This window comes from Aotus nancymaae, unplaced genomic scaffold (assembly GCF_030222135.1).
Source record: "Aotus nancymaae isolate 86718 unplaced genomic scaffold, 86718_ANA_hifiasm-v0.15.2.pri h1tg000250l, whole genome shotgun sequence".
Classification (NCBI taxonomy): domain Eukaryota; kingdom Metazoa; phylum Chordata; class Mammalia; order Primates; family Aotidae; genus Aotus; species Aotus nancymaae.
The window spans coordinates 1,786,990-1,809,619 of record NW_026988665.1 but is presented as its reverse complement, the minus strand read 5'-3'; the positions used below and the strand labels follow the sequence as shown (position 1 = coordinate 1,809,619).

General features: G+C 64.6%; 3 protein-coding genes across 3 annotated transcripts; 1 reads left to right on the top strand and 2 right to left on the bottom strand.

Moving 5' to 3' along the window:
• Positions 1 to 2,754: 2,754 nt before the first annotated feature.
• VWA1 (von Willebrand factor A domain containing 1) lies at positions 2,755 to 6,668 on the bottom strand. The gene is made up of 3 exons (XM_021667471.2): positions 6,596 to 6,668; positions 4,965 to 5,522; positions 2,755 to 3,461 (listed from the first exon to the last, which is right to left on the bottom strand). The coding sequence occupies exons 1-3, from the start codon at positions 6,666 to 6,668 to the stop codon at positions 2,755 to 2,757; spliced, it is 1,338 nt and encodes a 445-aa protein (XP_021523146.2).
• A 6,995-nt stretch (positions 6,669 to 13,663) lies between these two features.
• On the bottom strand, positions 13,664 to 15,728 carry TMEM88B (transmembrane protein 88B). The gene is made up of 2 exons (XM_064371946.1): positions 15,200 to 15,728; positions 13,664 to 13,897 (listed from the first exon to the last, which is right to left on the bottom strand). Exons 1-2 carry the CDS (start codon positions 15,464 to 15,466, stop codon positions 13,664 to 13,666), a joined length of 501 nt encoding a protein of 166 aa, XP_064228016.1. The 5' UTR covers positions 15,467 to 15,728.
• Positions 15,729 to 18,838: 3,110 nt separating this feature from the next.
• On the top strand, positions 18,839 to 22,365 carry ANKRD65 (ankyrin repeat domain 65). Its single transcript, XM_064371984.1, has 5 exons — positions 18,839 to 18,905; positions 19,959 to 20,115; positions 20,242 to 20,450; positions 20,922 to 21,459; positions 21,916 to 22,365. The coding sequence occupies exons 3-5, from the start codon at positions 20,242 to 20,244 to the stop codon at positions 22,363 to 22,365; spliced, it is 1,197 nt and encodes a 398-aa protein (XP_064228054.1). The 5' UTR covers positions 18,839 to 18,905; positions 19,959 to 20,115.
• Positions 22,366 to 22,630: the final 265 nt, after the last annotated feature.

Here is a 22,630-nt window from a genome sequence, read left to right as displayed (position 1 = left end):
TTACACCTGGGGTCTGAGTGCAGGTTTCTAGGAGGTGGGGTGTCCGAGACTGGGCCGCACTGCTGGGACCTCCCAGGGAAGCTTGCTGCCTCCCTGTTTCCATAGTGACCGTAATAAACCGAGTCCAGTTCCCAAAGCACAGCCCACATGCCAGGCATCTGCCGGAGAGGGGACGGTTTAGGAAGATCAGCTCCAGCTCCGGGGCACTAGCTGTGTCTCCTGGTTTTCTTTTTTTGAGACGGAATTTCATTTTTGTTGCCCAGGCGGGAGTGAATGGCACTATCTCGGCTCACCGCAACCTCCGCCTCCTGAGTTCAAGTGATTCTCCTGTCTCAGCCTCCCGAGTGTCTGGGACTACAGGTGCCTGCCACCACGCCCGGCTAATTTTGTATTTTTAGTAGAGACGGGGTTTCTCCATGTTGGCCGGCTGGTCTTGAACTCCTGACTGCAAGTGATCCTCCCACCTCAGCCTCCCAAAGTGCTGGGATTATAGGCGTGAGCCACCGCACCTGGACCCCCAGATTCAAAGACTTTAAAATGCCTGGGGCTACGTAAGGGGCAGCACTTCTCAGACGAGGGCTTCTGGAAGGGGCATTCCTTGGCACGGAGATGGAGGTGGCAGTACCTTTTCACCCTCTCTGCAAGGTCTTGTGCTGTGCTGGGCCTTGTTGTCCAGAGATGAGCAGAGAGGAGACAGAGCCTCTACCAGCCGGGTATGAGGGAGCAGGGCTGTGGCTGGCCCCCTCCCCTGCCGTCTCTGCCCTCGGGATTGTGGAGATGGAGCTTGTCACATGAGTCTGACTGTCAGGAACCAGCTACATGTGCTCCACAGCCGCCCGCAGGGCGCTCTGTGAGCTCGGCCTGGGCTCAGAGTGCAAGGGGGCACCTCCTCTCGGGTAACCATGGGCTCAGATCTGCCATTACCCTGGAGAACAGGGTAGGGGCAGGGGCTGCATGCAGGAGATTCTACCCCTCGAGAGGAGGTGGGGCCGAGTCCTGGGCCTGCGACCCTGGCCACCTGCTGACCAGCAGTGCAGTGTGAGCAGCAACACACACAGCCCACGGGTCCCGCTCACGCCTCCGTGGCCTGACTTGGGGGCTGAGGGGAGCTCAGGAGAACCCCAATGCCCAGCCAGCAGAGTCCCCCCACACACACCCAATGCACACACAGGCAGGGGGGCATCCCATGACTCAGGCATCGTCACACACGAGGGCAAACTCTGGGTGGTGAGCCTGACCCCAGCTGGCCGTCCACGAATGGTGACCACACCCAGCCGGTGGGCAGTGCAGCCTTGGTGTCTGGGGGGCTACGGGAGGCACAGAGCCGGGTTCTCAGTATACGGTGCCAAAGCCAGATGTCCTGAAGGCGGCCCCTGGCACAGTGCCCACCAGGCCTGAGAGAGGGGCTGAGACCACCCCAATGCTGCAGTTCCTGGGGTCAGGCAGAGTCCACGTGGGGAAAGGGGCAGGAGAGGCCACGCGGTGCAGGGTGCGGCTTTGCCAGCAGAGGGAGCCCTCGTGGGGCTGGGCCCAGGGCTGTGGGTGGTGGCGGAGGCTGCAGTGGGAATGTCCCTGCAGAGAGGGCCCAGCCCTCTGTCCTCTGCATTCCAGCCACCTGCCCTAGGCCAAGCCCCACAGGAGGGGGGCCCAGGCTCTCTGAATAGAAGGTGCACAGGGGGACCAAGGAGGCCTGGCCCAGGGAGGGGACAGCTCCACCTCCTCTCCCCAGACACCCCAACAGGCGGAGACCTTCACCAGCTGTCCTGCCCGTGGCTGGTGTGTTTGTGGAGGAGTAAGGCATCCTAACGAGACCGCAGGCTGGGTGTACATCTGATTTACTGGATTGTAAAGTCTGGGACGTTAGTGGGGAAGAGGCGAGGTGAGCGTTGTGTGATGCCGCGGTCCTGGGGGTGGGGCGGGGTGGGGCTGCACCTAGCCAGGCACCCCCACCCTGGACGATTCGCCCTCGGGCCCCAGGGCAGCGAGATGACCCCTCACAGCAAAAGAGGACACTGGGCCCTTCACGAATGGTGAGACCTCATCTCCCTGGACAGCATCCTCCCTGCAGCCCTGGGAAGTGCCCCCCAGGGGAAGGCTTCCAGTGGGGGGGGCTGCCTCCTGTCCGCACGGTCCTGAATGCCCGGCTCTGCCCCATTCCTGTGCTTCCCAGTGGCTGGGAATGAAGGCAGGGCCACCGTCCCCAGCAGGCACTGCCCTCCGGGCCGGCTGAGCACGCTGCCCACGCCATCAGCGTCCCGGTGCTCCTACCTGCCCTTCCTTCTCTCCAGAAGCCTTTGGGGACCTGACCTGGGCCAGCTTCTGCCGTGATTCCCCTCCACTTTCTACCAACACCCAGGGCCCAAGCTGCCTTCCCCCAGGCCAGCCCTGCCACCTGGGGCCGGGCCTACTCAACACGTGAGAGCCTGACTGGGCTCCTCCCTGGACAGTCCTCTCTCCGATGTTCTCAACACCACCCACGGGTCCACACCACGCCGGACTCTGGCAGGGGATGGGCCGGAGCTGCTGCGGGGTCCCTCCAGGCGAGGCCCGAGCCCTGGAGGGCAGGCGCCAGGCAGGGAGCCCTGCGGCCGCGGGGAGAGAGAGGGCCGGGGTCGCGCGGAGTCCGCGTGGGGAAAGGCCGGGCCTGCACCCGTCGTCTCCCGGGCAAAACCTCGACGCTGGGCGCCTCCGCACTGGGTTCGGGACACAGGGGCCCTCCGGTCGGCGCCGGCCCGGCGGGGCGGGCACGCCGGCTCACGGCTCACGGCTCGCGGCCCCCAGCGTGGGGGAGCGGGGCACGGGGCGCGGGCGCGGGCGCGGGCCGTCGGGCGTGCAGGCCTTGGCCGACAGCGCGCGCTCGCGGCCCGAGCGGAAGGCGGCGGTCACGGTCACCAGGTAGGCGGTGCCCGGCGCCAGGCCCTGCAGCGTGGTGCAGTTGCGGCCCGCGGGCACCTCCACGCGCTGCGCCGCGCCGCCCTCCAGCGGCCCGAACTGCACGTGGTAGCCGAGCGCGGCGGCCGCGCCCAGCGCGGGGGCCCAGCTCACGCGGAGGCTGCGCGGCCGCGCGTGGGAGATGACGATGCGCTCCGGGCCGGCCTCCTCCGGGGCGGGGAGGGCCGCGGGCTGGGTGGGGGCCGGGCCTGCCCCCGACTCCGGGCCCCCGACCCTCGGCCCCGCCTCACGTGGCCGCGTGCGCACCCGCAGGTGCTGGGGCCTCAGGAGGCGCACGTTGGACTCGGGCACCAGCGCCGCGTCGTAGTCCGTGTCCGGGTCGAGGCCGGCCCAGGTCCAGTCCGTGGCGTTCCCTGGCAGCTGCTGGCGTCTCGCGGCCCCCGGCTGGGCACTGGGCACCAGCTCCAGCACGTAGTAGCCAGCGTCTGCGGTCAGCAGGGGTGGCCAGGCCAGGCGGAAGCCGCTGGACGTGATCTCCGTGGCATGGAGCTGCTGCGGCCGCATCGCGTCTGTGGGTGGTGCCGGGGGTCAGGGGACAGGGGTCAGTTCCTCCTCCGCACCTGGAGGGCGGCCCTGGCTGATGGGGAAGTTCTGGAGATTGGAGGCCCCGCGAGGAAAGGTGGGGCCCCTCGGCCAATGCTGCAGATTCTCAGAATGTGCCTTGGCTGGGGGAAGACGGAGGAAGGGGTGTAGCCCCCTCAGACCCGGTCAGAAGCGCCCCTGCTTCCCTCAACCCCAAACCCAGTCCTTTGTGGAGAGATGCAGTGGCCGGATCAGTGACCAGGACAAAGGTCCTCTCAGATCGCAGGGTCAACGGTGGTGCCTGAGAGCAGAGGACCAGCCCCAGCCCAAGTGGCCAGGCCCTGGGTGAGAGCTCAGCCCGGCTCCCCGAGCTGCAGGCCCTGAGGTTCTGGGGGCGCTGTCCGCCCCGGGTCCCCAGGAGAGTGTGGGGTGGGGTACTCCAGAGGGAGACTCCTGGGCCTGGGATGCCAAGCCCCGCGTGACCCCTGAGTGACCCTGCTGTGGCAAGGCTCATACATGTCTGCTCCGGGTTACAGTCATCAGGATCCTTCTGTAGCGCTGGGTGCCTGGCCCACTTTCCTCCCGTCCCCCACCCTCAGACCAGGCCCCTTTTCCAGGAGCCCCCACCCTGCTGCCTGGCCCCTCTGCACTGTAGCCTCTGGTTTTTCCTGCCCCGCTGCCGAAGGCACCCTTTCGTCCTGGTCCGCGCCAGGCCCAGCTGCACTGGGTGACCCAGGGGGCCACTAGGGGTCAGACGTCCCTGGGGAAACCCTGGGGAGGGCCCTCCACCTCTCTCCAACCCACAATCCAACCCCTTCCGGCTCTGGGTGGATGATTAACCCACAGGCGGAGACTTGGTGAGAACGGCGGTTAGTGGCATGTCAGTGGCTGCAGCCGGCTGAGCCAGTGACCAGGTTCCTCCTCTCCAGCCCGCCTCCTTCAGGGCCCGGCTGGGGCAGGGAGGTCCAGAAAGAAGCCAGTGGAGCTGCTCAGCTCCTGCCTCAGGCCTTCCCTGGGCTTCCCAGGAAACCCTCACGGTGGGCCTGCAGTCCAAAGCAGCTCAAAGCCCTCAGTGGCTGTCCCCACCTGGGAGAGCTGCCCTGTGCTCTGGGGGGCAGTGTCTAACCTTCCTGGCGCTCCCCGCTCCAGATGCGGTGGACATGCACAGGGGCACGTGTTCCCCATTTGCAGAGTTCCCAGCCTGGGAAGCTTCTCCATGGGGCCTCCAGGTCTGGGCTGGACCGGTCAGCAGGGAGCTACACCTCCAGGTGGCGACTCCAGCCTGACCGCATCTCAGCAGGGCGCGTGGGTCACCCAGTGGGGAGCGTGCACAGAGAAGCCGCTCGCTCAGCCCTGCACCCCAGAGGCACCACAGCCCCGAGGCCCTGGCCGCTGCTCTGCACACCAGAGATTTTCCCCAAGTCTCAACCCGGCCTCTCCTCCTGCGGCTCCCAGCCAGGGCTCCCTGGACCCTGCCTCCTCCCGCTTACCGAGAATGGAGCCCCTCAGCTCTTGGAGGATGATGTGCAGGTCGTCCACGTCCACAAAGTGCAGATGCTTCTCGGCAGGGGCCGAGGCAGCGGCCGACAGCTCCAGGAAGTTGCCTCGGCCGGTGCTGACTATGAACACGGTGACGCCCAGGTCCTTGAGCTCCTGCATGGGGGGCCCCACAGGGTCGCTGGAGCCGCCATCTGTCACCCACACCAGCACCTTGGACACCCCTGGCCGGGCACCTGCTGCTTCAGCAAACAGCTGTTCCTTGGCATACGCCAGCGCCAGGCCAGTGTGGGTGTCGCCCATGCGCTGGGCCGAGGCGAGCACCGCACCCTGGGCAGCCTTGCCTGAGCTGTGCTGGCCGAAGGAGAACTCGGTGTACGGCCGGCTGCCCACATGCACCAGGCTGGCACGCAGGGCCCCGGTGTCCAGGGGCAGAGGAGCCACCAGCTGCCCCACAAACTCCCGAACCCGGGAGAACTCGTAGTGAGACACGCTGGCAGAGCTGTCCAGCAGGAACATCAGGTCTCCTCCGGGGGCTGATGCTGGGGGACCTGGGGGAAAGGAGTGCCCAGCCTCAGGTGTGGGCCCCCCAGACAGACCCACACCAAGGTGGGGTCCCCCAGGGCCTCAGCTGTCCTTAAGTGAGTGCTTGCCCTCACCCACAGTCCCAGGTTGGGGGAAAGAGGAACTCTGAGCCAAGCAAGAGGCCTGTGCTTTTGGGGGTTTCACTCTACACACTGGCCATGGGGCCTAGGGCTCTCTCTGGGCTCGTGTCTGATCTGTGAGAGAGTGACTCCCCGCTCCAAGCCCCACACCTTCCCATTCCTCACACCCTGCAAGCAGGTAGTGGACTCAGGACGGGCCTGGGCGGCGGGGCTGCTCCCTCTGGTCATGGCTTTCAGAGCAGCGACCTGAGGCTGGAGTTCAGCCACTGCCCAGCGTCCAGGCGAAGCGTGCTGGGCAGCAGGGGAGGGTACTGGAGGCTGAGCAGTGAGCACTCTGGGATGCCCAGGCTGGAGCTCAGACCCCACCTAACAAATGGTGCCCCTCCCCTGGCCTGCATCCTCCAGCCCATCTGGACTCAGACAGCAAGATACACCCACCAGCAGCCCGAAAGCGTGACCAACACCTCGCAGGCTTCCCCCTTTTTCCCGGCACCCCCGGGGTGGGGGCTGATGCCCCCCAACCCCCTCCCCACGGAGCCAGGGCACCAGCGTGCCTCGATTCTAGTCTGGACTTTGCGGTTTTCCCCAGTGCATGGGGCGATTCCAACCTCCCTACCATCCCTTCACTAACGGTCCTCTCAAGGGTAGGGAAACTGAGGCAGGGGAGCCCCCCTGGACGGACATCATCTCCCTCTTCCCGTCCAGGCCCTCGATCCCGCAGATACGCGGGCCAGGCCGGCCCCTCCGCCCCAGCGCTCACGGGCGGTGTCGCCCGGAGCACCTGGGCCGCCCGCCGCAGGTGAGCAGGACGCTCCGCCCGCGCCCCGGCCCGGCTCCCGCAGCCTCCCCGCCTGCCCGCCCGCCCGGAGCGGGGACAGCGACGGCCCTGCGCGGGCAGCGGCGCAGAGCGGGCACCAGGAGCCCCAGCCCCGGCCCGGCCGCCCGCCCTCCGCACTCACCGCGCTCCGCGCCGCTCCGCGCCAGCGCCAGCCGCAAGCCCAGGGCCAGGCCGAGCGCCGTCCAGGGGAGCATCGCGCGCGAGGACGGGGCGCGCTCCGCAGCCTGCTCGCTCGGGGCTGCAGGGCGCGTCGCGGCGCGGACCAGGCCGGCCCCGCCCCCGGGAGGCCCCGCCCCGAGCTGCCACGCCCACGCCCTCCTGCGCGAGCGGAGGGCCACGTGCGCAGACTCCGGAGGAGCGCGCGCGAGCGGATCCCGACACGCAGGGACACGCAGGAACACGCAGCACCAGTCGAGATTCGACCGAGGCACGCAGCGTGGGCACGCGCAGACCCTCCAGTCTCCCTCTTCCTGGCCAAGGCTGTGGGCCCCGCCCTCTCCACCACCCTCCGACCCCCAGCCAGGGGAGCCGAGCAGGGAGGTCCCAAGCTAGGCCCTCCCCATGCCCGCCACTGCCGTGACTCTGGGTGCTGGGATCCCTGCAGTCAGACCCAAGAGAACCCCAGGGGCTGACAGTGGCACCAAAAAAACACGTTCCCGCTACAAGGCCCAGGCCCTGGCTTCACCTTGGCCACAGGGTTGGGGAGGGTAGGTGTCTCAGGGACTGACCAGCAGGGATTGGAAGGGCCTTGGGGTGGAACTTAGAAGGACACAGTGACTTGGAAGGGGACAGAAGACAGGAATTTGAGAGACTCGAGGCTCCCACCCCACCTGGGCTTCTCGGAGGAAGAAGCATGGGAGTGGAGACGGTTGGTTCAGGCCCTGTCCAGTGTGACCACGCTGGGCCTGGGACCCATATGCCCTACCCAACAAGGGGCCCAGACCCCGGACCCAGGACACACCCCAGCAGGACTGCAGGGGCCCACTGGTGAGCCAGGAGCTCTTGGCTTTCGGGGTCTTGGCGAGGCCCAGACTAGAGGTGGCTGGCTGCAGGGGCGACCCGAGGGACAGCGGCCCCCAGGGCAGATTTGCCCGGCTCAGGTGGGACTGGGCTGGCGGTGTCCCTTGCACAGGAGCTGAGGCCTAGGAGAACCCCACCCTTACCCTCCCAAGAAGCAAAGCCTTCCTTCCCTTAGAGTAGCCATGGCCCTCTCCTGGGGCCTCCTCAGCTCAGAGCTGGGGGCGGGGACATGGGGGTGTCTGCCAGGATGACCCCTCCCTCCCCACCCTCTCCTGGAGGATGCCGCAGGAGAGCGGATGGGGCTCCGGGGCCCTCCTTCCTCCCTTTCAGGCAGGTGAGACACCCCTGGGCGTGCGGCCGGCCAGAGCTGTACTTTGCCTAAAAAAGGAAGCAGCAGGCTGCGGAGCTGAGTCTGAGGAGCTGGCGGTAGAGCTGTGTCCCCGCCGGCGCCCCCCGCCCCCCTGCCGGGGATCTTGGCAGTAGAGGTGCTGGCTGGGCTCCACAGACCTCAGGCCTTGGCAGGGACCAGAAACTGCCTGGTGCTTCCGCCTGGGCCCAGAGGGGGGACTTTGGGTTCCCACAGTGCGAACTGTGCCACTCCGAGGGGCCTCGCCAGGCCCCCAGCCCCCAGTCCACGGGGCTGCCCTGGAGATGACGCTCACGGCGGCAGCAGCTGGAGGACCTGGGGTCTGACCGGGAGCCAGCTGCAGGCCCAGCGGAGGCACACCCAGGTAGTCAGGCAGGGAGCTGGCCACCGCCGTCCCCCACCCTGGGTACATGGCTGCTCTGCTCACAGCCAGGGGCCCACTGTCCCCCACCCCTGCCCAGCAGTCACAGCTCGGCCTGCCCTGCTGGGCTGAGGGGGAAGTTTTCCTCACTTCTGGAAAAAGTGAGCGGGTCTTCTTGGCTGTGACTCAGGCCCTCAAGGAAGCTGCCGCACTCCCCCCTCCAGCTCACCATCAGCGGGAGAAGGCGCAGGAGGCCTGGCCTCCACCCAGCCCGGGCCAGGCTCAGCCACCTGCCCTGCTCCCAGCCCTGCCTGGAGTCCCTCTCACTGGGAGACCCTCCCCATCAGCTCTGCCCCGTGCTCGCTCTGCCATGTCACTCGGCCTTCAGCACTCATTCCCACGTCCCCCTCCCCGCCCGCTGACTCCACCCCAGAGGAGAGACGTGGACAGACAGAGGGTCCCAGGGAGCGTGGGGTCAGCCAGAGGTGCAGTGTCAGGGCCCCAGCCGGACTTGAGGCAGACAGTGGAGGAAGCACAAATATAACAGCCGGAAGCCTCCACTCTCCAGGGAGAAGGGCCCGGGGAAAGACACGCAGAGGCAAGGGCCGGTCAGGCCAGATCACAGTGGGTCCTGGCCCCGAGCCCTCTGCCCCCTGCAGGCACAGCCCCGGTCTGATCCTGGCGGCCTGGGGCCCCACGGGTGGAGAGCAGCCTGGTGTCTGTGGCCACCCTGCCCCCCTGCCCCCCATGGCCTTGGCCTGGGCTGTGGGAGTCCCTCTGCTCACTTCCTGGAGCCAGCCGGGCCTGCCGGTCTGTCTGCAGGCAGGTGGAGGGGGTTCCGGGAATCTGGGACGCTGCTCTCACCCGGGCACCGCCCCTGCCCCCACCCGCCTTTGGGAATGCTCCCTCCTCCGCACAATCCAGCTTCTGCAGAAGAAGAAGGGCCTTTTGTCCCCAGCTGGCTGTGGTCATGTTTGACCCCAGGGAAAAGGGCAGCTCCTGGGGCCTCTGACCCCACCCCTGACCCACGCCGAGGGCAGAACGCCCGGTCCCACAGCCAGGGCCTTTTCTTGCTGTTTTTCGTGTGTCTCACAAACGTGTTCATGCACACCCGGGAACAGAGACGGGAAGGGGCTGTGAGAGGCATCGGTGCGGGCCTGAGGCACGGCTCTGGGGTGTGCCTGAGCCCCCGAACAGTAAGTGGGGCAGAGCAGGGGTCCCCAAGAGAGCAGGGCCTACCCAGCTCCTAGACCCAACTGCTCAGTGGGGTCAAGGACATGCCAGGGCCTGAGGGCAGGTCCTGGGGGCCTCAGGGGTTCACTTTTCACTTTCCAGGAGCCCAGGCCTGCCCCTCTGGCCCCAGAGCTGACCCCTAGTCAGTCCCCCGTGCCAGCGGCAGCTGGGGTGGCAGACACCTGGTGGATAGCAGCCTGGGCAGGGGGCGGGAGCCTCCCCAGTCTGCGTCTGTCCATTCATCCGTCATCTGTGTGCTAGGCACAGCCGCATCTCAGCCTCGACGCTGTGGACACGCAGGCGCCGGGCCAGCACTGCCAGGCTAGGAGGCGTGGGCCGTGCCCATGCAGAAAGATGCGGTCTACTTGTTTTCCTGTGAGAACAGGGGGTCACTGGGGACATGCACACAAGGGGTACTCGAGAAAGAGCCTTTCAGGCAGAGAGAAGGAACAGCAGGGCCCAAATGGCCCAGGGTTTCCAGCCTGTGTGGCCGCCTGTCCCAACGGCAGAGCCCCTTCCTGCTGTGGGTCCTCTCACTTTGCCTCTCTGCTGGGACACCCCTCCCTGAAAGGGAGAGGAGGACCGCACGCTGCCCCCTCCCCAGACAGGTCCAGACAGGCTCAGGCCGCAGCCTGGGCAGACCCGAAACTCCCAGGGGCCTGGACAGAGCTGGGGAGGAGGCAGCAGGGAGGGACTGACCTCTGGCCACACACCATGGGGGACTCCCCAGAGGCGGCTAGGGTGGGGCTGGGAGAAGGGGCCTTAGCCCTCAGAATGGCCTACCCACCCTGGAGAGTTCCTGCCCTGAAGCCTGCCCAGCTTACAGACCTGGGGGCGGGGGCAGGCCAGCAGAGGCTGGAGGGACAGAGAGCGCCACATCTGAGGGGCCTCAGTCTGTGGACGTGCTCCCAGGAAACGTTTTGCGAATCAGGAAATGACAGGGCAAGGTGGGAAGCTCACCGCCTCCCTGCCTCAGCGTGAGGCACGATGGGGACGCAGATGGGACACGCACAGCCACGGGCACGTGCACGCACAGACGTGTACACGTACGCACACGCATAAACATGCACACACACACACGCATAAATGTACACACATGAACACGCCGGGCTCCCTCTTGGGCAGGGCAGGGGTCCCAGTCACTGGGAAGGAACGCCAGGCCGAGGTCCCCACAGCCACCCTGCAGCTGGCTCCTCCACCCAAGGAGCTCAGGCCCCCAGGCCAGTGGAGGGCTGCAGTAGAAACACAGGGAGAGGGAGGCCGCTCCCGGCCCTCAGGTGGGGGAAGGGGCTCTGGGGGAAGAGGTAGAGAGGCACCCTCAGGGTGGGGGCGGGCCTGGGGACCCAGGGCCCTGAAGCAGGGTGGGGGGTGGTTTCCATCATGGGCACCATGCTGGGCAAAAGTTGGGAGAGATTTGTGAGGTCTAGGTGGGGTCCTGCCCAGACAGGGCTGGAAGGGCTGGGCGAAGGCCGTCTGTATACCTTGGGCCTTGAGGAGGGGAGCCTTGGCAGAGGGCCCCACATCCCCTCATTTCTTGCCCCCTCCTGGCTTCCCAGATGATGACCAATAAGGTAGCCGCTTAGGACCCACCAAAGAGGCCAGGCAAGGACAGTGCCAGGAAGAACCAGCGGCCTCCCGCCAGCTGCCAGGGCCGGGCCTGCTGCTTTCCTGGGGGTGGGGCCCCTGGCCTGGCAGGCACTCGGGCTCTGGCCTTCCTGCATCACCCCTTCCCCGCTTCTCTGCGGCAGCCAGGCCTCTGCTCTCCAGGGCACGTTCCTACACCCCTCTGAACCACCCACAGGCCCTCGAAGGTGCTCCTTTGTGAGCGGGTTGTGCGGCTGGGGCTGAGGCCAGGCATTGCTGCTCTGTGCCCTCAACCTCCCTGGTGGTGCGGGGCCTCAGAGTGGGCCTGGGAAGCCGGATACACCTTTGGAAAGAGGCGCCCGAGGCAGCTGTGAAGGACAGAAGCCCCTGCCCAGCGGCCGAGGGAGCCGGCCCTCGTTCAGCCTCCCCACCCCCACCGGGCCCAGCTGTTGTTTTCACTGCTCTGAGGCCAGGCGGATCCTCTGCCAGGAGCTTCCCCGGAGAGCTCTCATCTGCAACCCCTGGTGGCAGGAGGGGAAGGAAGGTGGTGGCGGCCCAGCCCAGGGGAAGCCATCCTGGCCGCTTGGCCACTGGCCCGGCTCCTGTCTGACCAGGAAAGGCATCAAAGCTGGACTCAGATGGAGGCTGGAAAACCCCGGGGCTTCTGCTGGACCAGACCCAGCCACACACCAGGCTCTGCTGAAGGCCACTAAATGAGCCTCGACCCTGGCCCCAGATGGAGCACAGACCTTGCTGGTCACAGGCTGAACCCTGCTGGCAAGATGAGGTACTAGATCCCTTAAAAGGCCTTCCAGCTACACCTAACTTCTGGATAAAGTACTATGAGCACACATTTTTAATAGACTGCTGGGCTTCCAAGAAAGTCAATATCTCCAAGGCTCCCCCAAAATTAAACAGCAAAAATAAATAAGGCCCGGACGGGTGGCTCACGCCTGTAATCCTGACACTTCAGAAGGCTGAGGCGAGAGGTCTGCTGGCACCCAGGAGTTCGAGACCAGCCTGGGCAACACGATGAGACCCCGTCTCTACAAAAAATGATGGCCGGGCGCGGTGGCTCACGCCTCTAATCCCAGCACTTTGGGAGGCCGAGGCGGGTGGATCACGAGGTCAAGAGATCGAGACCATCCTGGTCAACATGGTGAAACCCCGTCTCTACTAAAAATACAAAAAATTAGCTGGGCATGGTGGCGCGTGCCTGTAATCCCAGCTACTCAGGAGGCTGAGGCAGGAGAATTGCCTGAACCCAGGAGGCAGAGGTTGCGGTGAGCCGAGATCGCGCCATTGCACTCCAGCCTGGGTAACAAGAGCAAAACTCGGTCTCAAAAAGAAAAAAAAAAAAAAAAAAAATGTTAAAGTAGCTGGGTGTGGTGATACGCTCTAGCCACAGCTACCTGGGAGGCTGAGGCAGGAGGATCGCTCAGGAGGCTGAGCCCAGGAGGTCGAGGCTGCAGGGAGCTATGAGCTCACCACCACACTCAGCCTGGGCGGCAGAGCAAGACCCTGTCTCTAGGTAAACAGAGTAGTGTGGAGGCCCGGATGATGAAGGGAACTGGTCGGGAAAGCAGAGAACTCCCTAGACACACACAGGGACAGAGAGCCAGCCTGTGGCCAGGGAACGAGTGTGCTTCTCTGCATAGAGGCTGCTAAACCAGGGGACTCAAGGGTCACCGAGGGGGCGCAGGGTGGTCTCGCCTGTAAACGAGGAATAGTCTCTGGAGGGAAGCGTCCCCACGTTGGACCTCAGAATTGTCACAGATAACGGCTGACGATTGAACGTTACCAAAGGTTCGGAGAAACACCACGGTACTGATAAGAATCAGTAGAAACAACCAATCACAGATTTATAGCCCCAAAGACAAGGAAACTGGGATTCTGTGACATAGACTATAAAATAACCACATGTGGAACGTCTAAGAAGCCGACACTGAAATTCAAAGAGTAAGCAGGTACCGACAGACTGAAAAATGACCAGACGATCTGAAACTATCAGCTGTAACTTTTAGATCCCTTAACCTTTTTTTTGTTTTGTTTTGAGACAGTCTTGTTCAGTCATCCAGGCTGGAGTGCAGTGGTACCGTCTCAGCTCACTCACTGCAACCTCTGCCTCCCGGGTTCAAACAATTCTTGTGCCTCCTGAGTAGCTGGGATTACAGGCGTGCACCACTATGATCAGCTAATTTTTTTTTTAAAGACGGGGTTTCACCATGTTGGTCAGGCTGGTCTTGAACTCCCGACCTCAGGGTGATCCGCCCACCTTGGCCTCCAAAGTGCTTGGATTACAGGCGTGAGCCACCACACCCGGGCAGTTTTTTTTTTTTTTTTAAGATGGAGTCTTGCTCTTGTGGCCCAGGCTGGAGTGCAGTGGTGCGATCTCAGCTCACTGCAACCTCTGCCTCCTGGGTTCAAGCGATTCTCCTGCCTCAGCCTCCCTAGTATCTGGGATTAAGCCACCAAGCCTGACTAATTTTTGTATTTTTAGTAGAGACGGGGTCGCAGCCGGGGTTCTTCGGGCCCCGCCGGGGGGCAGGAGCGGCCGCGACCCTCAGTCTCCCGGGCCGGGCCACGCGACCGGAGGCCTCCCGGGGTTTCGAAGCGGCCCCGGGTCAAACCCAGGCGCAGAGTTGCCCCTCCCCGTCGGGGCGCCCCGGGGAGCGGCGGGGTCCGGGGGTGGAAGCGGGCGGAGACAGCAGCGGGCGGAGGCGCCGGGCCAGGCGGGCGCGGACGGCCGAGGCGAGCACCAGCAGCGGCGGCAGCGAGAGGAGCCCGAACACGATGAGCGCCGCGGAGCCGTGGTCCGAGAACAGCGCGCGGCACCGGGGGCCGGGAGCCGGGTGGACCTGGGGGCCGGGCGGGCGGCCAGAGGGGGACGGGGCGGGGTGAGGCGGGGCGGTGGAGAGAGGGAGAAGGGGCGTGGCTAGGAGGGGCGGGGCGGTACAGGAAGGGAAGAGGGGGCGTGGCTAGGAGGGGGCGTGGCGGGGCGGTGGAAGGAGGGAGGAGGGGGCGGGGCGAGGGTGGGAGGAGGGGCTATGAGGGGCGGGGCGGTGGAGGGAGGGGAAGGGGGCAGGACGGGGCGAGGAGGGGCGGGGCAGTTCAGGGAGGGAGGAGGGGCGGGGCTATGAGGGGGCGGGACGGGCCTATGAGGGGCGGGGCAGGGAGGTGTAGATTAGGGAGGGGGCGGGGCTATGAGGGGCGGTGCGGGTGAGGGGGCAGGGCGTGGCTAGGAGGGGCGGGGCGTGGCTAGGAGGGGCGGGGCGATGATGGACGGGAGGGAGGGGAGGGGAGGGGAGAGGTAGCCGAGTGGGTAAAGGATGAAGTGGCCGGGCAAAGGGAGATGGTGGGGTGCAGGGCGGGAGAGTGCGGAGTGGGCGATAGAGGGGCCGGGGGGGGGCTGAGCAGGGCGGGGAGAGGAGGGGGAGATGGAGGGGATGAAGGATTTGGGCCAGGGCGATGGAGGGACAGGGCGAGGAGAGGTTGGACCAGGCAGTGCTGACGGGTGGATGGGAGATCTGGGACCCAGAGAGGGTAAAGGCCGAGCAGGGTCCCTTGAGGGGCGGATCAGAGACAGCGTCCACTGGCCCTTCATGCCCGCTTCTGCTCTCCTGAGTTTTGCGGGCACCAGCTGGCGCCAGCCCCCATGACAGCAGAAAGGGGCCTGGGGCCATCTGCCTAAGTCCCTGCCCCACACCAGGCCACAGCCCACTCTGCAGGTGAAGCCCAGCACTGGCAGGAAGGTCTGGGAGGGGTTGTGTGTTTGGGGAGGGGCTGGGGGCTATGGGTTAGTGAAGTTTGACAACATTTTCATCTTCTCTTCCTGGAACCCCCTCCTCTCCCCACCCCCACCCAGCTGTCCAGGCCCTGGTGGCCCCTGGTACAAGGCTGGGAGACCTCGGGGAGGGGACAGAGCTGTCCCTTGGCTGAAAAACAAAAGCCCTTCTCTGGCTGTGGCTGGTGGGGGTGCTTGGGAGAAGGGGCTGCCAGGGAGGGGCACACGTGTCTCCGAGGACAAGGGGTGATGCTGGAAGAGGCACAGTGGCCTTCAGCCCCAGGGATGCCCATGCTAGAAGGGGCACAGTGGCCTTCAGCCCCAGGGATGCCCAGGACCCCAGCAAGTCCCCCACCCTGGGGTGGTGCAGGCTCACCCTCGAGTGGCACAGGAATCCCAGGTAGACGACGGCCGCCGCGGGCAGGAGCACCAGCAGGAAGGCTGTGGCGGGCAGCAGCAGGTGCAGCAGCCGGCCTGGCAGCAGCAGGGGCCCGAGGCCTCGGGCAGCCAGGCCCAGCCACCCTGGGCATGTCAGGGCTGAGGCCTGGTGGTCGGGAGGTCTCCGGGGCAGCATGGGCGCTGTGTCCGAAGCCCCGCCTCCCTCGTCCTCCTCCATCTCTGTCTCCCTTCCCTGCTCACTCATGCTCCTGCTGCTGCAGGCCTGTGGGGAGCCGTCGGTGCCCAGGCACTGAGCGAAGCTCCCCAAGGCCACCCTACAAGACCTTTAACCCCACCCCTGGCTGCAGCCCGTCCTCAGCCAGACCGTGCACCCTAGCTAGGGAGGTCCCACCTGATGTCTGTCCCAGAGGCACACCCCCACCTGTTTCCCCTCTGCCAGGCAACTGCAACTCCAGCCGTCCAGTCTCCAGTCTCCTGCCCCTGATGGCTCCTGGTGCTCTGGGCAGTCCTTGTGGGGCCCTCCCCGCCGGGGCCTCCTCCCTCCTCGTCCTGCCCTCCCCCTCTGCAGCTCCCCAACACAAAGACTTCATTTCAAAGGCCTTGACTCTGACAGCTGCCCTGGCAGTAGCTGCCACCTGGACGCTGGGCCCCCACCCACCCCACTTCCCAGCCCCGGCCCCACTGCTCCCCTCATCCGAGCACCTCGCCCGTCCTCCACTGCGTTGCCCCCAGGATGCTTGTGAGCCGCAGGCACCGGATAGGCAGCGGGGCACCTCAGGCACCCTCGCATCTGAACCCAGCCATCCCGAGCAGACGAAAGGCAGATTTTCCAGGAGGAGAACGTGTGTCCCATCATTTCCAGTCAGGGACAAAAGTGTTCCCAGACACCCAAAACCCCAACCAGTCTCCCCGAACGTGACTCCCAATTCTGACATTTGTTTGAGACAATCTCACTCTGTCACCCAAGCTGCAGTACAGTGGTTCAGGCACTGCTCACTGCAGCCTCGACCTCCTGGGCTCAATCAATCCTCCCACCTCAGCCTCCTGAATAGCTAGAACTACTGGCACCTGCCACCACAGCCTGGCTAATTTTGGTATTTTTTTGTAGAGATGGGATCTCGTCATGTTGCCCAAGCTGGTCTGGAGCTCCAGGCGATCCGCGTACCTGGGCGTCCGATGGTGCTGGGATGACGGGCGTTAGCCCCCATGCCCGGCGCAGTCCCTGACGTCTGTTCATCTCCCACTGACAGACATCAGCTCTATTGCACAGCATCAATAGTTCCAATTCCCTTTTCTTTTCTTTTTCTTTTTTTATTTTATTTTATTTATTTACTTATTTTTTAAAGACGGGGTTTCACCATGTTGGTCAGGCTGGTCTTGAACTCCCAACCTCAGGTGATCCGCCCGCCTTGGCCTCCAAAGAGCTTGGATTACAGGCGTGAGCCACCACGCCCGGCCCCTTTTCTTTTCTTTCTTTCTTTTTTTAAGACAGAGTTTCACTCTGTTGCCTAGGCTGGAGTGCAATGGCGCGATCTTAGCTCACTGCAACCTCTGCCTCCCAGGTTCAAGCAATTCTCCTGCCTCAGCCTCCCAAGTAGTTGGGACTACCGGTATGCACCACCTCGCCTGGCTAATTTTTTGTATTTTTAGTAGAAACGGGTTTTCACGATGTCAGCCAGGCTGGTCTTGAGCTCCTGACGTCAGATGATCTGCCTGCCTCAGCCTCCCAAAGTGCTGGGATTCCAGGCGGCCTGAGCCACCGCACCCGGCCCAAACTCCATTTTCACCATGAATTGACACTTAGGAGTAGGGTGTCTGTGAGCTGAGCTGTTCCCTGTGACGACTTCTCCTAGTGGGCTCCATCCCTTCCAACACTTTCCAGGCCTCTCCAGCTCGCCTGCTTCCTTCAGACACGTGAACAGGTCAGACGGTGTCACCACGTGGTGTGTGACGTCCGGCAGGGCAGCTGAGGCCTCCCTGCAGAGCAGGCCAGGCCCTGTTGCCCACGGCACAGCCTCACTGTTCCCACTGGTGCCCACACGCCAGGGTCTTTAGTGCTGTTTGTTCATTCGGATAGTGATTTGGGGTTGAAAAAAAAAGGTTGTAGCCAGGCAGGGTGGCTCACACCTGTAATCCCAACACTCTGGGAGGCCAAAGAGGGTGGATCACCTGAGATCAATAGTTCGAGACCAGTTTGACCAATAAGGTGAAACCTCATCTCTACTTAAAAAATAAAAATTAAAAAAATTAGCCAAGCGTGGTAGCATATACCTGTAGTCCCAGCTACTTGGGAGGCCGAGACGGGAGAATTGCTTGAACCCGGGAGGCAGAGATTGCAGTGAGCTGAGGTCGCACCATTGCATTTTAGCCTGGGCGACAGAGCAAGACTCCATCTCAAAAATACAAATAAAAGTTTTAAAAAGTTGCAAAGCCTTGCTTTCTAAGTCTCCTCGCCCAGGTCCCTCGCTTCTTCATTCAACAAACACTGCTGAACTGCTACTGAGTCCCAGGGACTGCTACCAGAAAGGGGTCCAGATCCAGACCCCAAGAGAGGGTTCTTGGACCCCACACAAGACAGAATCCGGGCAAGTTCAGTGAGCAAAGAAAGCAAGTTTAATAGGGAAATAAAGGAGGCCGGGCGCGGTGGCTCACGCCTGTAATCCCAGCACTTTGGGAGGCCGAGGCAGGTGGATCACGAGGTCAAGGGATCGAGACCATCCTGGTCAACATGGTGAAACCCCGTCTCTATAAAAATAAATAAATAAAGGAATAGAGAAGGGGCCGCCCCAGAGCGGGGCAGCGGCCGGGGAGTGGGAGAGGAGCCGCCCCAGAGTGGGTCAGCGGCCGGGGAGTGGGAGAGGAGCCGCCCCAGAGTGGGTCAGCGGCCGGCTGCCCCCCGAGTCCACTCCTTGTTGCTTCTTGGTCCTGTGCCCAGCATGGTGTGGCTCCTTCCTGAGTTTTCCGGGAAAGGGGCAGGCGGTTTTGGCGGGTTAGGGCCGGCTTGTTTGCAGCATCCTAGCGGGGTCTTTGTGGCCTGTATCTTGTGTTGATCTCATCTTGTGACTAAGAACGCCTGACCTCCTGGGAATGCAACCCAGCAGGTCTCAGCCTCATTTTACCCAGCGCCTGTTCAAGATGGAGTTGCTCTGGTTCGAAGGCCTCTGCAGAATCACTTAGGTTCTTTAGATTCCACGGGAAAGCGGCTGCGGCCTCGGCCCTCCGTGCCCCACTGTGTGCGGGTCCTACAAGCATCACAGAGGCAGCTGTGGCTGCTCCTGCTGCAGTGGGACCCAGGGGAGACGGGAGTGTTGGGAGGAGCCTGCGGGGCCTCTGTACCTCCGGGAAGCTGGCGTGACGCGGTTTCTGTGGCCTCCCTGGCCCTGACGAGTATGAGACTTTCCACCGGCCCCCAGAGCTCCTCACTTCTTTCCTGGTGCCTGTGCCAGGCTGAGGCCACGTGACGCTGTTTACCCAGCCACTTAGGAAAGCCCTGCCTCTGCCTTCGGACCGGCGCCTGCCCAGCGTGCTTGGGAGCCTCACGGAGCTCTTTCTAGAAAAGGAAGGCAGACATTTAAATAAAATAAACACATGGATACCTTCCCGTAGTGATAGATGCAAGAACAAACTAAAACAGGTCAGAGGCGCGCGTTGCTTCAGGTCCATCGGTGGTCAGCTCTGGGAAGGTGACGGATGAGTAACCCGATGAGGTTTTCAGGGCAGGGGCTGTGTGGCTGGGGTGGTGGGATGGGACCCCTGCTCCCTTGCCTGGAGACCCTTTGGGCCCTTGGAGAGGTGGCCTTCTAGGGAGTGGGAGAGGTCAGGCCAAGGCCCTCAGGAGACCCTGTCCTTGAAGACCTGGGAGGCTGAAGGGGGCTGGGGTGGGAATGGGCAGCCCCTCCCGTGTCCTGTGCAGTTGCCGGAGAGCCGGGCCGCTGCAGCCGCCCCACAGGGCATGCTGCCTTCTCCTGCCTGGCCCCAGGTACTTGGAGATGGGAAGATGCCCTCAGGACCAGCCCCACCCACCCTGCCCCAGGCCCCAGAATCCCGCTGACCCAGGCCTTGCTCTGGCAGAGAGACTTTTCTAGATGTAGACACACTCTAAATGCGATTCTCACCACACTCCCTCCTGGGCCGCTCCGCCCCGCCCAGACATTTGTCCCTTCCCTGGCTCCAGACTTGCCCCAGTCAGCCCCCAAGGGGTTTTTGTCCCTACCACGCCAGCACCACCCTCTTCCCCGGGACACCTGCCTGGCATCCTTGGTGAATCTTTTGTCCTGTGTAGCATTTGCAGAAAGGGAGGCTAGAACCTTACCCTGCCCTCCTCCCCAGCCCGGAATTGGGAGGAGGGGCTGGCACCCACCTCTGGGTGGGCTTAGCCAGCAGGGACAGGAGTGAGGGTGAGGGAGGCAGCCCAAGGTTGGGCCCCCCGGAAAGGTCTGTGGGGGTGCTTTCCAGGGGCACGTCGTGGCACATCCAAAGTTGTGCTTCCTGGGGGTGGTGGGATCTGAGCAGCTCTCACCCACAGACGTGTTCCTGCTTGTCCTCCCCAACCGCCCTGGCCTTTGTTCCCCAGGAGGGCGGCCGACCTGGGGCCCTGGCAGCTAGCAGGGGAGGAAGCATGCTTGGCAGGGGCTGGTCCGAAGGCAGAGGCAGGGCCTTCCTAAGTGGCTGGGTAAACAGCATCAGGTGGCCTCAGCCTGTCCGGGGACCAGCTGTGTTCTCCCACCCCCTACAAGGCTGAAGCTGCCGACTTTCAGCTTTTCAGCAGCAGACGCTCCACCCCAAAGCCTGCAGGAGGGATTTTGTGAAGAGGGTCACCAGGTTGAGCCTGGGCCAGAACCTGCCTAGAGGACCCTCAGTCAGAGCAGAGAGCTCCTGGGCCAGCCCCCTTGGGTAAGGGAGCCAAGCCTGTCTGAAGGCTAAGTGGTGATGGGAATGGGTGGCTCCAGGCTGGCCTGGGACACTGGGCTGGGGCAGGTCAGAGGCCTCCAGGCTGAATGCAGATCCCTGCTCCCCCAGATGGACTGCCAGAGGCCCGAGCTTAGAGAGGAGGAGGAGGAGGAGGAGGAATGGCAGTGGATGGAGCTGGACTCCGAAGAGTCCCTGGGAACCAGGACAGAGGGGTCTAGTGTCTTCCAGGGCTGGGGTCACCTGTTCCAGGCCGTGTGGCGGGGCCCTGCAGGCCTGGTGATGCAGCTGCTGCAGCAAGGGGCCAGTGTGGAGGAGAGGTGCGCCTGCGCTGGGGGGTAGGGGGGGTCCCTTCTCTGGGTGAAGTAGGATGGAATTCCAGCACTGAGTGTGCAGAGGGGGCCCTTCTCTGAATGGGGTAGGACGGGGATCCCAGCACTGGGTGGGTGGCAGGGGTCCCTTCTCTGGATGGGGTAGGACGGGGATCCCAGCACTGGGTTGGTGGCAGGGGTCCCTTCTCTGGATGGGGTAGGAGGGGGTTCCAGCACCAGGTGGGTGGCAGGGGTCCCTTCTCTGGATGGGGTAGGACGGGGATCCCAGCACCGGGTGGGTGGCAGGGGTCCCTTCTCTGGATGGGGTAGGAGGGGGTTCCAGCACCAGGTGGGTGGCACGGGTCCCTATTCTGGGTGCAGCATGACCGTGTTCCCAGCGCTGGATGGGGCAGGACGGGTGGGACAGGACGGGGGTCTGGTCGGTGGTCCACCCCGGCGCCGACGCCCTTGCCCCCTCAGGGACCACGCAGGCCGGACCCCCCTCCACCTGGCCGTGCTGCGGGGCCACGCGCCCCTGGTGCGCCTCCTGCTGCGGCGCGGGGCCCCAGTGGGCGCTGTGGACCGGGCGGGGCGCACGGCGCTGCACGAGGCCGCCTGGCACGGGCACTCGCAGGTGGCGGAGCTGCTGCTGCGGCGCGGGGCCTCGGCGTCCGCGCGCTCCGGAACGGGCCTCACGCCGCTGCACTGGGCCGCCGCCCTGGGCCGCACGCTGCTGGCCGCGCGTCTGCTGGAGGCTCCGGGGCCCGCGGCGGCGGCGGAGGCGGAGGACGCGCGCGGCTGGACGGCGGCGCACTGGGCGGCCGCGGGCGGGCGGCTGGCGGTCCTGGAGCTGCTGGCGGCCGGCGGCGCGGGCCTGGACGGCGCCCTGCTCGTGGCGGCCTCGGCGGGGCGAGGGGCGGCGCTGCGCTTCCTCCTGGCACGCGGGGCGCGGGTGGACGCCCGGGACGGCGCAGGGGCCACGGCACTGGGTCTGGCGGCCGCCCTGGGCCGTCGGCAGGTACGTCCCGCCGTCCCGCGGCAGTGATGGGAGGGGGCGCAGCAGGCCGGGCTGGGGACAGTGTCCGGGCTCGAAGGGTCTGGGCGCCCGGCTGTGCCCCTCGGGTGTGGCCCCATCCCGAGGAGACCAGGGCGGGACTCCAGGCCCGGCCCCCCGTCTTTATGCTGGTGGCAGCGACAGACTCCCCGCCAGCTCCTGGCCTGAGCCTGAGCCCCTCGCCCACAGGCAGCGGGCAGGGTGGTGGCTGCAGAGACTTGAATTTGTTCTAAGGACCCTTGGGGGAAAAGGGGACTTCCCAGCAGAGCCGATGCAGACCGGCCCTGGGTTCGGTGTCACTTACCACATGAGGAAGTGGTGCCAGGAGCGTCAGGCCATTAGGGGGACAGAAGAGGCTCAGTGGCTCTGCCCCTCACCTGCCAGGCTGATGCCAGCCCTTGCCCTCCTCTCCTGTTCCAGGACATTGAGGTGCTGCTGGGCCACGGGGCAGACCCAGGCATCAGGGACAGGCATGGCCGCTCCGCATTACACAGAGCTGCCTCCCGGGGACACCTACCCGCCGTCCAGCTGCTGGTCACCCGGGGGGCTGAGGTGGATGCACGGGACACCCTGGGCCTCACACCCCTGCACCATGCCTCTCGGGAAGGCCACATGGAGGTCGCCAGCTGCCTCCTGGACAGGGGCGCCCAGGTGGATGCTGCCGGATGGCTCCGAAAGACCCCCCTGCACCTGGCTGCGGAGCGAGGGCACGGCCCCACCGTGGTGCTTCTGCTGAGCCGAGGGGCCGGCCCCACCCTGAGGACGCAGTGGGCCGAGGTGGCCCAGATGCCTGAGGGGGGCCTGCCCCAGGTGCTGCCTGAACTTCGAGGCGGGAAGAAGGAGTGTGAGGGTGTAGAGCCCACGGGCTGAGCTGGACAGCAGGCCTTGGGCCCCACGGCCCCAGCCATTTCCAGGCTCTCTGGCTGAGGCTGCCTGCCTGGAGGAGGGGGTGGGAGAAAGCGGGGGACGTGGCTTGAGCTGCAGTCACAGGCCTTGGCTGGACCTGAGATGGCCCCTAGCTCCCAGGAGGACCATTGACCCTGCAGCGCCAGCCTTCTGCACACTCCAGCAAAGAATGAGTGGTGGCAACAGATGTGACCAAAATCTGATGGCCTTCTCTCTGTCTGCGGACCGT

Bases quoted from the DNA above. Each gene is read 5' to 3' on its own strand.
- VWA1 (XM_021667471.2), bottom strand. From the start codon at position 6,668: ATGCTCCCCTGGACGGCGCTCGGCCTGGCCCTGGGCTTGCGGCTGGCG. The intron at 5,523-6,595 runs GTGAGTGCGGAG...CCTTTCCCCCAG, and splicing joins GCGGAGCGGCGCGGAGCGCG to GTCCCCCAGCATCAGCCCCC. The intron at 3,462-4,964 runs GTAAGCGGGAGG...CACCACCCACAG, and splicing joins GCTGAGGGGCTCCATTCTCG to ACGCGATGCGGCCGCAGCAG.
- TMEM88B (XM_064371946.1), bottom strand. From the start codon at position 15,466: ATGAGTGAGCAGGGAAGGGAGACAGAGATGGAGGAGGACGAGGGAGGC. The intron at 13,898-15,199 runs GTGAGCCTGCAC...CCCGGCCCCCAG, and splicing joins GATTCCTGTGCCACTCGAGG to GTCCACCCGGCTCCCGGCCC.
- ANKRD65 (XM_064371984.1), top strand. From the start codon at position 20,242: ATGGACTGCCAGAGGCCCGAGCTTAGAGAGGAGGAGGAGGAGGAGGAG. The intron at 20,451-20,921 runs GTGCGCCTGCGC...TTGCCCCCTCAG, and splicing joins GGGGCCAGTGTGGAGGAGAG to GGACCACGCAGGCCGGACCC. The intron at 21,460-21,915 runs GTACGTCCCGCC...CTCCTGTTCCAG, and splicing joins CCGCCCTGGGCCGTCGGCAG to GACATTGAGGTGCTGCTGGG.